The following is a 17143-nucleotide window of genomic DNA, read 5'->3' on the forward strand; positions in this document are numbered from 1 at the left end:
CCCTTACTTTCTTTTCTTATATTATTGCTAAATCTCCAACCTGATCAAACTGGACCAATGGAGAAATCAGATGGAATCCATCTGGCCTTCAGGTGTTTTTACTAAATTGCATGAGGTTTGGCATTTTAGCCTTAACATGAAAGACACTAGAAGAAAAGCCACATTAAACATGCTATTACATTTACCATGGGAAGGCTGTTGCAGACAAGCTTCATTATATTACACCCTTTAAAAATAAGGCCTCCCTACAAAAACTTTTCCTTGGAAAACCGTCCCAGACAAAGCCATGTGCTGTCACGAGCAACTGAAGGGTATTTGTGAGAAGCACACAATGAATCTTGTCATTGCTTTGCCTTTACTTCTAAAGCAAGCTCATCTTTAAAAAGTGTCCAAGATTTGTCATTGATTCTACCCCCAAGCTTTATTTTATCGTTCTACCCTCTGTTCACTGTACCTGCTTTGTTTGTTTTTCATTGTTGTATTCTCCACAAACCTATTTGGAAGCAGGTGAGGCATACACAAATCTCTCTAGGAGATGTGTAAGATCACTCTTATATTCTTACACACACTTGCACAGCCTGGAAGGAAAATTTTTAAAGTAACTCCTCTAATTTAATAGAGAACATACAGAACTCATGGATATTAGGGCTGTCGATGACTCAATAAAACTGAGTTATACACACCTAACTATTACTCATGTTATAAAGCGTAACTAATTGCATTGGAGTAAATAACTTATCATAAGAAAGACACATTTCATCTATTTCCTCATTTGTATTTGCCACCCATTACTCCACAGTTCCCAAATAACTCAGGAAATATCCCTAAGGGATACAATACTTGGAAATAACATCTGGGACAAATCGTAAGTCTCATCGCTAACTCGTTGTCAAAGCCAACACTCAGAGAGGAATTACAGGGGTAGTTCTCATAGACGGAGCTGTAGAGATTAATCATAAAGTACGCAAGTACTCCTCGGAATTAAGAAAAAAAATAGAACCCTGGCTTGACTATGAGCCCCGATGTCCAAATTCTCAGCCCGAATTTGGGCTGTAGCCTGCTCCCAGCAGAGGGTGGGGCTCCCTGAGTCTGTCATCTGCTCAGCTCCCCCCGCTCTGGGTGAGTCACTATTCCTTTTATCTCTTCCTGCTAAACTCCACCTCACCAGCCGACAGCTGCACAGGCCCTCAGCTCTCAGACTCCTGGGAGTCCCAGTGAGTCCGGGAGTGAGCCACACACCAGGGCCAGAGATCTGGAAACACCACTGAAGTCTCTGCAGTTCCCTGTCAGGCAGTAAACAGAGGGCAGCTGGACCACTCACGTGTGGGTGTCAGAAAAGACAAGTGGTGATGCACTGGTCCCCTGCCCCACACAGGCAGGCAGGGGCGCGGCCAACAGGGAGACTCTGCAGGGACTGCGGCCCCAAAGAGAAACCCCACGTTCAGCTGACTGTCCGCAACCCAGAGGCGCTTCAGGCTGCACTGGACACACAGAGTCAGGTTTCTGCGACTGAGCTGTGCCACCAAAAGAGAATGCAGGGGTGCCTGGGTGGCTCAGTCGGTCGAGCATCCAACTTCAGCTCGTGAGCTCAAGTCCCACATCAGACTCTGTGCTGACACCTCAGAGCCTGGGACCTGCTTCAGATTCTATGTCTCCCTCTCTCCGCCCCTCCCCTGCTCGCTCTCTAGCTCTTTCTCAAAATAAATAAATAAACTTTATTAAAAAAAAAAAAACAACCCATGATGGTGGGAAATGCCTTCTCCTCGGAGTTTCAGGATCTCACAGGCATTTGTATGTTGAGTAGTGCTGGCAGGACAGACGCTTCGCAGACCAAACTGAAACCCAGGGCAGAGTGGCAGGGGCAGCTGAAGGCTTTGGCCTTCAGACAACAAGATGCCCCTTGTGCCCCAGGTCCTTGCTCAGTGCTTTCCTGGACTTGAACTCAGTTGTTCCTACAATACTCTGTGAGGCAGGCTCTGATCATTTTCTCTCCCTCCCTCCCTCCCTCCCTCCTTCCTCCTTTCCCTCTCTCCTTCTTTCCTTCCTCCCTTCTCTCCTTCCTTCCTTCCTTCATGTTTCTTTCCATTCTATTGCCCAGAGAGAGAAGAATCTTAAATACTTTCTAAGATCACACGGGAGTAAGTAGAGAGGCAAATGCAAACTCAGGTCTCTCTCCAGCCTTGAGAGTCCTCTGACTCTTAAATCTTTCAGGTACCAAGCACAGGGCCTAGAATGAGCTCCAGCCGCAGTCAGCTCATCACTCCTCATGATGTAAATTCTGTTCATGTGCCGACCATGTTGAAGATGCATCGCAGATGGGGAGCCCTTTGTCACTCCAGGAGAAATTGTCTTCTTTTGGAAACACCAGAAGATGTGAGAACGGCTCTAAAATGGTCACAGTAGGACCTGGAAGATGATTTGCTCCTGTTGCTTTGCAAATGTTTGCTCAGTCACCACTAGCCTGCAAGCCTTATTTAACTGAACAACGCTGGTGACCACAGACCAATTGTTTCCCTGAAGCATGAGAAGTTCCAGGAAGATTCCTTCTTTCCAATTTGCCAACAACATGAAAGGCAAGCTAGTAAAATATGTGAAAGTATATTTACAATGGGTATACGGATGAGCAACAACCAAGTATGAGGCATTTTTCATTGGTTACCCACACTTACCTTCTTTGATCTCAGTAGAAAGGAAAGCACTTCGATACCAGAGAACAATGTCAATCTTAAAAATGTTGTAGATGTACGTGACAGACACTGCTGCGCCTATCAGGGTGACAAGCCCTCCTATCAAGTAAGCTTGAACATCCGGGGCTACAAACGACAGCAAATAAATACACAAATAATCAGATAATAATCATAATACAAAGGCTCAAATATACACTTTACTTATACAGATCACATTACAAATACCAAATGGAAATGTGTGAGAGGTCAATGAGGATACTGCTTAAATATTTTTTTTACAGTTAAATAACAGGTATATGGGAGTAGAATAATCTAGCGTGGACCATGAATTTCAGGAAGCAAATGTGCTCTTGGGAACCTGGGGAAGGAAATCCTGCAGAACTCTCGCTTCTGATGGTGGATACGGCATGGTTCCTATGCATGAGAACTGCTCCCAAAACACACACAACCAGGTCTTACTTAGTCAACACTAGACTCTCCAGAGGTAGAGCCTAAGCGTGTGTATTGGAAGACCTGGTGGTTCTCTTGCACATTCCTGATTATTCCTGTTACAACTGCTTCCACAGGCACCAAAAATTGAGCAGCAGGATGTCTGTCATAAAGAGCCGTCAACGGCCTCCCCTGAAAGCCAACTCTGTTGTCTCCATAAGGCTGGCAGAGAGCCAGACTGCCCCCTTTGTGCCGGCAAGGTCTGGGTTGGGGGCCTGCCTGCAAGGCACGATCTCAGAAAGGGCACCTACCCCTGCTCTGCTTGTGAACACCACTGCGGAGCAATTATGGCAAAAGCAGTGCGTGGGAGATGACCGAGAGGCAGAACCAGTTCCTCTGGAATGTCAAGTCCCTAAAGACATGCTCCCACATCACCGCTGCCACCACCACCACCACCGAGAAGAGGAACACAGCCTTCTCCCTTACCACAGCCCAAATCAGTGCTGCCACGGAAGGAAGGAGGCTCTAGGAAGGGGAGAATTCGAAAAGTGGAAGAGGACAGAGGAAGAGAAAGTCTCTCCATTCTTAGAACCCACCGCATACACCACTTCCTTCATCAGCCCCTTCCTGATGCTCTAGTCCCCACTAGAAGGTGTGTGTGTGGGGGGGGCGGGGGATGGCCTGGCCGGGAGGGGGGGGGGTTAGGTATAGGGGGGTTCTCTTTTCTTTGAACTCCCAGAGCACATTCCTTTTTTTAAATACTCCTTAAAGATCTTATCACGACCTGCCCTAAGTCACACCATACTGCAAACAGTCTGAGGTGGAAGACATCTCCATGCACCACTGCATGTCTTTAAATAAATGGCACAACAAAGCATCGTGACTAAAACACATTCTGGGTCAACAGAAATAGCAGCCCATTGATTAAAGCCCAGCACAACCAAGCGGATCTGCTCTGCACGCTGGTGCCCAATCTCATCCTGACCATCTGTTTGAACCTCTAGCTTCTGTTAGATAGATCCGCCCTTCCCATCCATCCTCCACTTCTCTTTGTCCTTCCCCAACTCTTGGAACAACAACGCCACCCCTCCCTTTGGGGGACCCATGTCTGGGAACCTGTAATGTATAGACTTCACGGATCTTGATACTGTAATGGTCATGATAAGAAGACCATGTCGTGCAATATTTATGAGATTCATAAAGCCCCTGGCATGTAGACAGGAGTGATGGCCTTCAGGAGTGTTGATATTCTCTGCTCTGGAAATGAGTTTAAAACCATCACATTTCCAAACAGGAAATGAATGCTGAGTTCTTCTACTGACTATCACTCTGCTGCCTCATGCCAAGTGCTTAATGCCATGCTGTTTTCATATGTGTCTCCTTGTCATTGTTTTGAGCCCTCCAAACAGCATGTACCCCACCGAACAACTACCTGGGAGTTTTAAAATAAAGTACGCTGCCGACACTCCAGCATGGCAAATGAAAGGACGGCCATAATCTTCCATTTTCACTTCTGAGAAGGTTATGTTCACTGTGTAAAAAATATGTTTCTGAAAAGAAATGTGAGATCTGTAAAAGAAAAAAACCACCCAGTTACACATGAGTCATATTTACCCAACCTACTGTACCATCTTCAGTCTAGAGAATAAAAGTCTCGGGGCGCCCGGGTGGCGCAGTCGGTTAAGCGTCCGACTTCAGCCAGGTCGCGATCTCGCGGTCCGTGAGTTCGAGCCCCGCGTCGGGCTCTGGGCTGATGGCTCGGAGCCTGGAGCCTGTTTCCAATTCTGTGTCTCCCTGTCTCTCTGCCCCTCCCCCGTTCATGCTCTGTCTCTCTCTGTCCCAAAAATAAATAAACGTTGAGAATAAAAGTCTCTCCCAGAGAACACTTTGGGCCATCGTGTTACCCTAAGAAGGCTTCACGGAGTGGCTCAGTGAGGTGTGTGGAAATTTTTCATTTTCTTCTGGAAGGTGACAAGGAAGTGTGGCTCTGTTAATTACAGATAGCATCGTCAGCCCTCCAGAGCCTTGGCCTGGTCCCCTCCACTTATCCTAACTTATCAACCCTGCAGGGTTCAACACAATTTCTCCTGCCCTCTGCCTTCAGTAGTCTTGATTTATACCACCCAATTTAAACAATCACAAATTGGGTTTATACCACTCAATTAGCTAATGATTAAGTCCTATCTCCCCTAAGAGTCCCCGTGTTGCTGCCTCTTTTGCTACTGAAGCCTAGAAGGTCTATAGCTCATGATATAACTAAACAGGAATGAGGCTGGTTTTAAGTTGGGAGAAATTGATCTTGTTGCATGAAGGGCATACTTGATGCTTTGCCTCATGTGTCTGACTAGGGTGTAAGCAGGATTGATAACATGAACACCTCACACCCCCCTGATTCAAGAAGGTTTGGCCGTGCATAGCACTGGCAAGATCTTTGAGAGACAAAGCCAAAAGGAGTAATGAGGGATCAGTGAGAAGCATCTAAAAAAAGCAGTACTAGCATCAAAACACTTCACGTTTATTTTATTTTTGAGAGAGAGAGAGAGAGAGAGCGAGAGAGCGAGCATGAGTGGGGGAGGGGCAGAGAGAGGAGGGAGACAAAGAATCTGGAGCAGGCTCCAGGCTCTGAGCCGTCAGCACAGAACCTCACATGGGGCTCGAACCTACGGACTGCGAGATCATGATGTGAGCCAAAGTCAGCGCTCAACCAACTGAGCCACCCAGGCGCCCCCAAAATAATTTAAATGAAGAAATTCTTGCCAACTTTTAGGGAAGTCAGAAAAACACAACACCTACTCAAATCCTTCTCTGATTCGTTTGGATTCATTGTAGTAATCATCCACCAAGGTGTCATTGACTCTCCAGGATCGGAGATTTGTATTATCCCTTGTGTCTGTTATATTGCAGTCTACAGTAAGGGTAGTGCCTGTAAAAAACAAATTCATAAATATTACATGAAAAGTCTATAAAAAATGATCAGCTAAACAAAACCTCTTGCTTCTGAGCCTGGAATATGTTTTGATTACCAAAAATACCCCTTGGAGGTCAACGTTAATCTACTTTATTCTCTCCTTGGACAGAGATAATAGGGGACAAGTGGCCTTCCAGGGTGTCTAAACAGCCGAATATCTGGCCACTGTCTTCCACAGTATTAGGGACACAAATACTAGTTCTAGTCTTAGGAAACTTAGCAAAGAACTTTAAAGTTTACAAAGTATTTCACACACATTGTCTCCTTAGGTCTTCATGTCCTCAAAACTATACCAATAAAAAAAGAGGAGGTGCTATAAGGTCCATATTACAGATGAGAACACTGAGGTTCAGATAGATTAGTGACCTGCCCCCAAGGTCACACATTAGAGAAAGAAATGAGACATGAACTCTGGTTTTCTAGTTCCAAATCTTCCAAATACTTTACCAATCGTGACCCCTATCCTGACTCCACACACGTTCACAAATTATATTTAACAATTTTATATTTTTATTTTATTTTTATGTGTATTTATTTTATATTTTTCTTTTGTTTGGTTCCATGAGCCTAATAAATTCCATCTATTTACACGACATAAAAAGTTACTCTATTTCTAAATAGTCTACTTCATGTTTCTTTATTCCAGCTGGAATTAAGGTTTTTTAAAAAAAAAATTCTCAACTATAACACATGTATAGTAAAAAGTATAGAATATACATGTAAAGCGCATATCCATACCACCTTCACCCCATCAAGAAAATAGTATGGGGGGTGCCCGGGTGGCTCAGTCGGTTGAGCATCCGACTCTTGATTTCAGCTCAGGTCATGATCCCAAGGTCATGGGATTGAGCCCCACATCTGGCTCTGTGCTGGGAGTGGAGCCTGCTTGGGACAAGAGTGTCTTAACTATTAGTCAGTCTTTACATTTCCCTACCAACATTATAAACAGATTCAGCAAAAAATGAAACTCTATTGAGATTTTGGCTCTCCCTCAAAACCAAGGAAACGGGTTTAAGAGTTCAGTCTTGAGTGTGTTATTTCTTCTACAGGTTTCTAAAGATAGATTTTAAAAAATCAGATTAAGGATGTTCCCTTACATTCGCAGTTTTAAAGGAAGTTTAAAAAAAAAAATTCTGGGGCACCTGGGTGGTTCAGTCGGTTAAGCGTCCGACTTCAGCTCAGGTCATGATTTCACGGTCGGTGAGTTCGAGCCCCGCGCCGAGCTCTGTGCTGACAGCTCAGAGCCTGGAGCCTGCTTTGGATTCTGTGTCTCCCTGTCTCTCTGACCCTCCCCCATTCATGCTCTGTCTCTCTCTGTCTCAAAAATAAATAAATATTAAACAAATTTAAAAAAAAATTCTAGTTTAGGTGTTCATGGTTTTTGGTGTCTATGAGGTGAATATATATATTATTTTTTCTCCTTTGGTTTGTTGATGCAAAATAAAAGAATGAATTATCTAATAGGAAGCAGCTTGGCATTGTTTCATGTAAACCCAACTTAGGCCACAAGGTAACGTTCTTTATGTATGCTGTTAAAATAAATTTGCTAAAAATGTGCTTAGAGTGTTTCCTCTGTGTTGATGAATGAGATTGGCCTGAAGTTTGCTTTGTAACAACGTTCGTTTTGCGTTTGAGGGTTAAGAGTTTCCTGACCTAATATAATGAGTTGATGACTGTTTCCTCTTTTTCTGCTCTGTGAAACATTTTGTTTAAATTTGCTAAATTTCTTTACTAACTGCTTTGTAGAGCTCACGGGAAAAGCCAACTAGATACAGAATTTTGTTTGTAGCAAGATTTTTAAATTTATAGTCTTATTCCTATTCTGAAATCTTGTGCCAGATCCTCTGTGCTGATTTTTACATAAAATGCCCATTTCTTTTTAGATTTTCAAATTGGCACTAAGTTGTTCAGAATATCCTTTTGTGATCTTTTGTGTGTGTATATGATCTATGGTGATGGCCTCTTTTTCCTTCAGATTGTCCCTTCCCTCATTTCTTAATCATCCAGGGGGCTACCAATCACATCCCACTTTCAAAAAAAATCAACTTTTTCTTTGTTAATCACTCAACTGCATGTTCATTTACTATTTCACTATTTTTGCTATTACTTTTCACCTCATCTCTTCCATTTCTTTTTTTTAAATTTTTTAAAAATGTTTATTTATTTTTGGGAGAGAGAGACAGCATGAGTGAGGGAGGAGCAGAGAGGGAGGGAGACACAGAATCCGAAACAGGTTCCAGGCTCTGAGCGGTCAGCCCAGAGCCTGATGCGGGGCTCAAACTCACAAACTGCGAGATCATGACCTGAGTCAAAGTTGGACGCTTAACCGACTGAACCACCCAGGTGCCCCGATCTCTTCCATTTCTGTTGGATTTATTTTGTTTCTCCTTTTCTGTCTTCGGGGGTGAGCGTGCTGCTCATAGATATTGCAACCATCTTCTTCTCCTAACTCAGGTTAACAAGCGTGCTCTGATCAAATTTTTGTATCTCATCAACCTCACTGTAATTTTTTTACTAGTATTCACTGTCAAATAATTTTCTCATTTCTATTATTATCCATGAGCTATTGAGAGGAGTTGTTTTTATTTGATTGTTTATTTGATTTAATACGGTTATTATAATTGTCTTTTTATTACTTATTTCTAACTTCTGACAATATGTAGTTGCAATGATTTCAATCTGTTGTTATAGCCCAATATACGGTCTATTTTATCAAACATTTCATTGTGCTTAGAAAGAATGTGTAATCTGTAGTAGCTGGGCACAGGGCTCTGTAATATAAACATCAGGCCATTCGTTGGACACATTTCGTTTGTCATGATAGGGTGTTCTGTTTGCCTGTTCTATCAGCTATTGTGAAAACCATGGCTGGTATTATCCCATTATTATTCCATTATTACTGTAAATTGGTCAATTTCTCCCTGTAATCCTGAACTTTCTCTCTTTCTGTATGTAGACACACACACACACACACAAACACCTTTAAGGCCATGTTATTATGTATCTAATAGGTTCAAAAATGAACTTTCAATCATTATGAAGTATCCCTGTTTATCTCTAATAATGCATTCTGCCTTTGTATCTACTTTGATATTAGTATAATTCTACCAACATCACTTTGGTTAGTGTTTATATCATATATCATTTTCCAGTCTTTTTCAGCACCTTGTAGACAGTCCAGAGTTTTAATTTCTTGTTCAAACCCAGCGTGACAATCTTAATTTGGAGCATTTAGTCCATCATATAATTGGTGATACATGTGTGTTTAAATCGACTAACTTATACAGATATTTTATTTGTAGCATCTGTCCTATATCTGTCTTTTCCTCCTTGCTTTCTTTTGATTCCTTCTTTTGGATCGCTTCTTACCTTGCTCTTGATTATTATTACTCCATATAACCCTATATTTTAAAAATTAGTATTATCTTAGGGTTGCCCTAAATATTAAAACATAGATCCTCAAACTTATCAAAGTCTGATATTACTGATATCTCCACTCTCTTCTAAGAGAATGTAAAGTCTTAGAATGTAATTACATTTGACCTTCTCCTAGCATACAGGCAAATGCTGTGGGGAATTCTAACGTCATGTATATTTTAAATTCCATGAACAATCGTCATTCTTACTGCCTTATGCAGTCAAGGTTCATTTAGATCTGCTCACATATTTACATCAACATCGCTCTTTCATTCCCTCCTACATAGCTGATTCACAATCTGGAAACATTTCCTTCTGCTTAAAGAGCATTGCAGTAGTTCCTTTTAAGACTGTGCTTGGCAAAGTTTGTCATTTTTAGTTTGCCGTATGTTCACTGATTATAAAATTAGCAGCATTTTTTTCAGCATACAACCTCTGTTATTTCCATTGAAGTTTCAAACAGCGGTTTTACTGCTGCACACAGAGCGTGTCTTTTTTTTTTTTTTTTCTTTTTTCCCTAACTTTTAAGATACTTTTCCTTTGTTTTTGGTTTTCTGCAGTTGCACTGTGGCATTTTAAGGTGCAGGTTTGGTTTCATTTATCCTGCTGAGTCTCCTTAGCTTCCAGGGTCTTTTAATTGATGTGTCTATCAGTTTGGAACATTCTCAGATTATCATTTAAATAATATTGCCTCTGCTCTCATCTTTCTCTTTTCTCTTTCTTCTAGGACTGTAGTTACATACAGGTTAGCTCTGCAGATCCTCTTCCTCTAACCTCTGTATTTCTTATTCTTTTGTCTCTCTGTGCTTAATCCTGGACATTTTCTCCTGACTTATATTTTAGTTCAGTAGTTCTTTTTTTCAAATGTCTCATAGGCTATTAAACTCTGTATTGAATTTTTTGTTTTGGTATTGTCTTTGTCAGTCCTGATGTTTCGTTTGTTCTTTTCAAATCTGATATGCTACTCTTTTTAAAAGTTTTCAATTGTCTTTTGAAAATTTCAGTCATGTCTTTTCCTTCCTTGCACATAGTAAGCACAATTTATATATATATCATTGTTTTGGTGTATGTTTTTTTATTGCAGATGAGCATATTTTCATATTTTCTTAGTCTTTTTTTTTCTTCTGTGGATTATTCATTTGCCCCATTTGGATTATTCACATTCCTTGATTTGTTGGTATTTTCCATAGAAATTATATTACCTGTTTTTTAATACCTCTGTTCCAAACATTCTCTCTTAGTTTGTCATTCACATTTTGATTTTACCATTTTTCACATATACATACACTTAAATTTTTTATGATAGTCTAATTTTTAAGATATACACACACACATATATATACATACATATAGATACATATATACATACGTGTGTGTGTGTGTGTGTGTGTGTGTGTGTGTGTATCTGGGACCCTGGGGATCTGTGTCTGCTGTATGTGGTCTACCATCTAGAATTTACTGAGTCAAAAGTTATACATATTTGTGAAGGGTCTGAATACATATTAGAATTTCCCTCTGCAGAGTTTATACCAGTCCATTGACTTATTTATCTATTTAGCAACTATTTCTTGAGCATCATCTTTTTTAAAAAATGTTTGTTTATTTATTTATTTCAAGGAAGAGACAGAGAGAGAACAAGTAGGAGGGAGGCAGAGAGGGAGAGAATCCCAGGCAGGCTCCACACTGTCAGCACAGACCCCAACACAGGGCTCGATCTCACAAACTGTGAGATGATGACCTGAGCTGAAATCAGGAGTCAGATGCCTAATCGATGGAGCCACCCAGACGCCATAAGCACCTTCTGTGTTCTAGCAATTGTTCTGAGCACTGATGATATTGGAGGGACCAAACCAGATGCAAAGCTTTCTCCTAAGAAGCATGGATTCAAATAGAATTAGAGATAACAAGACAGGTTCAAAATATGTGAGGTACTGATAAGTACTTTATGAAAACATACAGAAAGCTCAAGGGCTAGAGCATGATGGTGAGTGAGGTATGCTATTTCAACATGGTGGTCAGGTGAGATGACATTCAGTGGAGACCCGATGGAAGTGAAGAAACAGAACATGGGGCTGTGTGTGGAAGAGCGTTTCAGGTAGAGGAAACAGCAAGTGCAAAGTCCCTGAGGTAGAAGTGTGCTTGACTGTTCAAGGAACAGTAGGTATGCCAGTGTGATCAAAACAGAAGGACTGAATGGAGAGCTGTAATAAATGAGGTCCAAGCACATGTGAGGTGCTAACAAGGGGAAGTCGACCACGGAGGGCCCCGCTGGGAATGCAAGCATTTTGAATTTTAGTCTGAGATGGGAAACCTTTAGAGAGTTTTAAACCCAAACATTTTTAAACGATTGCTCATATTCATGGCTGGTCATGTATTAGAACACCCCCCATAGTATCTTTGCTAATATTTGGTATTATATATGTTTTAATCCTTACCAATTTCATGGATAGATATCATTGTTTTTGTGTATATTTTTTTATTGCAGGTGAATATATTTTCATATTTTCTTAGTCTTTTATTCTTCTGTGAATTATTCATTTGCCCCATTTGGATTATTCATATTCTTTGATTTCTTGGAATTTTCTAGAGAAATTATATTAGCTGTTTTTTAATATCTCTGTTCAAAACATTCTTAGTTTGTCTTTCACATTTTGATTTTACCATTTTTTACATATACATACACTTAAATTTTTTATGATAGTCTAATTTTTAATCTTCTGTGATTTCTTCCACTGGTTCTATGTGTAGAAAGTACATCCTTCTGAGGTTGGACATAAGTTTATCTTTTGTTATTATCATTATTATTTTATTTGAGAGACAGTAAGTGCTTGTGAGCAGGAGAGGGGTAAAGAGAATCCAGAGCAGGCTCTATGCTCAGCACGGAGCCTGATTTGGGGCTCGATCTCATGACCCTGGAACCATAACCTGAGCTGAAACCAAGAGTTAGACACTCAACCAACTGAGCCACCCAGGTGCCCTGATTTATCTTTATGTTCTTTTTTTTTTTTTAATGTTTACTTATTTTTGAGACAGAGAGAGACAGAGCATGAACGGGGCAGGGTCAGAAAGAGAGGGAGACACAGAATCTGAAACAGGCTCCAGGCTCTGAGCTGTCAGCACAGAGCCTGACACAGGGCTCGAACTCACGGACCACGAGATCATGACCTGAGCCAAAGTTGGACGGTTAACTGACTGAGCCACTCAGGCACCCCTATCTTTATTTTCAATGGTACTTTTGAGGATTTATTTTTATATGTAGTTCTTTAATTCATCAAAAATGTATTTTAGTGTCTGATATGAGATAAAGAATGAACTACATATTCTTCACATTTAACAAGTTTTACTCATATTGCACATACACTATATCTCTTTCTCTACATATCTCCTTTACTAAATTTCTGTGTATTCCAACATATGCTTATTGTTTTCTGTTATGTTATCTAATCTTTGTTTGCATACAAATATCAGTGTCTATTTATTATAGCTTTATAATTAAACATACTTTAATATTTACTAGAAAAGATCTCTATTTCTTCTTTTTCTCGCTCTTTACTTCTTCTATTCAATTGTTTTCCTGCTAACTTCTTCCAACATTTTTTGACATGAATTTTTAACAAATGCCTTGTCAAATTTGAGGACAGTCAATGAAATTTAATTGGTTTTATATTAAACATGTATATTAATCTCCCCTTAGTGATTTCAATGGCTTCAAAAATTTTACTCACCAGGTTGTACTTCAATTGAATTGTTTTTTGGATAAATGATTTTAGGAATTCTTCCTGCATATCCATGTGTTTCTGCTAAGAAATCAAACCCACATGAAATTGCATTAGAATCATGTATGATACCTTCCCAACGACTTATCCAATGCTAGTGTAAAGAAAACACAGTACTAAGCAGATCTTCAGTTAATACCAGTCAAGGAAAACACAAAGCTCATGGCATGATGAAATGCCACCCCATAAATACCTATTTTGAAACCAGAAATAACTGAATTGCTAAGGAAGAGCCCTAAGCACTGGGCTACCACGAGAGCTCCCTTCACCATTCTGTATTTGGTATAAATGTAAACTGATGAGATTGTGTACTAAAATCTCATTACCTAATAATCCAGATGCAGTTTGTAAGCAGTGGCTCTAAGCAAAGCTCTGGCCTGGGTCCTACAGAGAGATAATGATCCTAATGTCTCACTGCTCGATCCTCTCTCCCTGCTTTTCCACATTCTTTATATCCCATCCTCTTCCATTATACTTCCACTGTATCACTGTCTTCCCTTGTGTTGACTTGTCAGCCCTTCAATTTTCTCCACTTCTTCTCTTCCCAATTTGTTCACCAACATTTAGCAATCACCTGCCTAGCCCCACATGCCTCCTCTAGATTTGGGGTGGGACACAGAGAAGCTATAAGAGGGAAGCTAGGAAAATGCAAAAACATATGTCCTTTATAATGACAATAATATTTGCACATTCTACATACAAAGCATCCAAATTCAGTGTGTTCCAGACAGAAATCATCACCAGCCAGTTAATATACCACCTTGCTCTGGATCGCACACAGCTAAAATCTAGAAGTCATTCTAGGCAACAGCCCTTCTCTTCTTCAAATTACCAACCTCCAAGTCAAACTAATTTCACCTCCTAACATTTCTTCATGTGTGCCTCCTTCTTCACAGCTAAACCCTCTATTTTCCACTCTCTACTCTTTCCTAGGTACTCTTATTCATATCCACCCTTCTATTACCATCTAAAGGCCAAGGACTTTGAAATTTGCATCTCCAGACTTTTCTCTAGACTATGGCCTTGGCCTACTTGACATCTCCACGTGGGCACCTCCAAGTACTCAACTTACCCATGACCAAGCTCATGATCTCTTTCCTAAATCCAGTTTTCCTTCAGAGTTATATTATTTCATTGAATAATATCACCAACCAGCCCATTGCATATGCCAAAAGGCCTAACTCCCTTGACCTTGCCATATCCCTTACCCCATATTCAATCCAACACTAACACCTGTGGGTTTTACCTCCTAAAATTCCTTGAACCCAGCCACATCTCTCCATCTTCAATGCCACCATGTTGCCTGTACCTACCTGATATCTCACCTGCATTTCTGTACCCTTCTCCTACATGCCACTTCTACCCCTGTAGGGATCATTCTGTGCACAGCAGCCACACTCAGCTTTCAGAAATGTAAGTCACATCATGCGACTCTCCTGCTCTCCACCCGTCTGGCTGCTTACCATTGTTCTTGGAATGAACTCCACACTCTCTGCTTTGGATTGCATGTTCCCACCAATTCTTGGCCCAACCTCATTACCTAGCGTGACCTCCCTCCCTCAGCATTGCTCCAGCCAACCTGCCTATTTCCCATTATTCAGACATACCATGGTCTGTTTTGTTACAAGGCCTTTATTTTGGCTGCTCCCTCAGTCTGGAAAAATCTCACCCACTCCATCATTCAGTTTATGCTTCCTGACTATCAGTGTCACTATTATCAACAAGCTTTCCCTGACCCACAGACTTCTCAACAGGTCCTTGTCTATTTGATCTCACATTTTCCATTCTCTCATTGCATTGAATCTCCTTGGTAATTACACATCTCACTAGCAACTTATCTGATATAGCTCTGCCTCCCCTCCCTGCTCAGACTTCAAAGTTCCATCAGAGCAGCAGTCATGGTTGTTTTCCTCCTTATCATGCTCTCTCTACTAAGCACAGGACCTGGCCTTGTTAGGCACTTAGTAAAGAGCCACTAAATTACCGCCTGAAGAAGAATCTCCTGCCTATTGCACTCAGGTTCTGATTATCAGCCCTCTTCTGGGTATTGCAGCAGCTGCCAAAGTGGTCTGCAGGCTCCAAGACCCTCTTCAACTCTTGCTCAACCATCTCAAGACTGGTCTTGTCCATCACAAATGCAGCCTCATCCCTCTGCATCCAAAGGCTCTGCAGTGGCTCCATGGGAAAGCCTGCGTGTAACTGGCCCCCTTAACCTTGACCCTGTTTCACTCCATGGCCTCAGCAATCTCCGCTCCTTACTACATGCTTATGTATGCTCCAACAAAATTAGTTTTAGATCCAACACAAACTATACTGGTGGACACTTTTACGTTTTGTCTTAGACCATTCTCTCTGCCCTGTCTCACTCTTTACATCTATAAATCTAACTCATCCTTCAAAATTCAGCTGAGAAGACATTTCCTCTTGGAAGCCTTCCAAGGCGACTTATTTGCCACTCTCATGGCTACTTCTGATTCTTTTACTGTTCCTCAGACACTATCTATAACTCTATCCTTATCACGTAATGTTAAAATGATTCATTTACATCTCCATCTCCACTGCCACCAGGTTGAGAGCTTCTCAACAGAAGAAACAATGGGTTTATGTTTTTTTTTTAATTTGTTAATGATCAGGTTCTAACAATTTGGGAGATATAATAGATCATAATTAAGTGTTTGTTGCAATGGCACGAAATATAGACTATTGAGCTCAATGACCTCTTGAGGTAGTCTTCATTTCACCTTTGAAATGTTGTGTTTCAAAGAATCCCTTGGCTAACCATGTAAAACTAAAGCATGACAGTTGCCAATCATGCTGTTAATAAATAGGTCTGTGCCTAGTCTAGGCCAGGCACTGGGCTAGGTGTGGGGGATTGAGCAAGACAACTTTCACCTACCTTTGGAGAGATAACAGGTGACGTAAAACCCAAAAGCATAAAAATCATCAAATGTAATACAATTATTTTTCTTAATTAAAGGGTTCTAGGTGGGAAGCAGGAAGCCATCCATGCTAAATACGTGCCTAAGAGAACCACACCATTAGGAAATTGCTAGGTACCACCCAGCGTTTTGAAGTCTGATAGAAATTAGTGACAGATATAATGGTCCAAATCAAAGAAATATTCAGTCTTCAGTTCTTCCCATTTAGATGAATAAACATAGAAAACAACTATCTCCTGACAAGAGAGCAAAAGGCAATAGCAAGAACTCCTTGATGAAGGTGTTGAAAAGAAGGAATGCTCATCTGGCCACTGAAAGCCTTACTCCTAGACCCGTTTCTGTCACCAACCAGCTCTGTAAGTTTCATAAGTTACTCCTCCCGGGTCTCTATAAAATAAACGGCTTAAGCTGAATTATCTTTAGGGTTTCTTCAACCCCAAATATTCTGCTTTCAGGTCTCCAGGTCATATGTTCAAGCCAACTGGCTGCTCTGGGTTGAGAACTGATACCCCATGAGCATCAAGTCCAGAGACCTTGAACTCTGCATGCATGGGCAGGGGAGGCCAAAGCTGGAGTGGCCCAGCAAAGTAGTCACAGTAGTGATGGCTGAGGGAAATAAGAGTAACGATAATATCTACCACGTCCTGAATACCTATACTTTGCCAGGTACCCCAGTACCTGCTTTACATACGTGCTCTCATTTCATTTTCACACCAAGTGTGTTGAGCATTCTGTTTTCCCAGATGAGAAACTGAACTCCTCCTGCCCTTTGACCACCCCCTCTTTCTCCCCTCTGATTCTAACAATGGCAACTTTGAGAGTCTGCTAACCCTCAAGAAAATCAAGATTGAGAATCACTGCTTCCCAAAGCTAGCCATCTCACGCAGAGCCAAGAGGAAGCCAAGGCAATGGATATGAGCATATTTA

General features: G+C 41.1%; 1 protein-coding gene across 8 annotated transcripts in view; it reads right to left on the reverse strand.

The window, feature by feature from the left end:
* Positions 1 to 17143, reverse strand: part of IL1RL2 (interleukin 1 receptor like 2) — a 44265-nt gene that overhangs the window by 13452 nt on the left and 13670 nt on the right. For 6 of the 8 annotated variants that reach the window (XM_053200381.1, XM_027069356.2, XM_027069357.2 and 3 more), the window contains 4 exons: positions 13227 to 13301; positions 5910 to 6039; positions 4549 to 4685; positions 2670 to 2813 (listed from right to left, as the gene is read on the reverse strand). In XM_053200381.1, the coding sequence (XP_053056356.1) occupies positions 2670 to 2813; positions 4549 to 4685; positions 5910 to 6039; positions 13227 to 13301 (486 nt within the window). The remainder of the gene's footprint in view (positions 1 to 2669; positions 2814 to 4548; positions 4686 to 5909; positions 6040 to 13226; positions 13302 to 17143) is intronic. The other 2 variants (XM_053200382.1, XM_015065161.3) reach the window with 1 other exon arrangement.

This window comes from Acinonyx jubatus, chromosome A3 (genome assembly GCF_027475565.1).
Source record: "Acinonyx jubatus isolate Ajub_Pintada_27869175 chromosome A3, VMU_Ajub_asm_v1.0, whole genome shotgun sequence".
Taxonomy (NCBI): Eukaryota; Metazoa; Chordata; class Mammalia; order Carnivora; family Felidae; genus Acinonyx; species Acinonyx jubatus.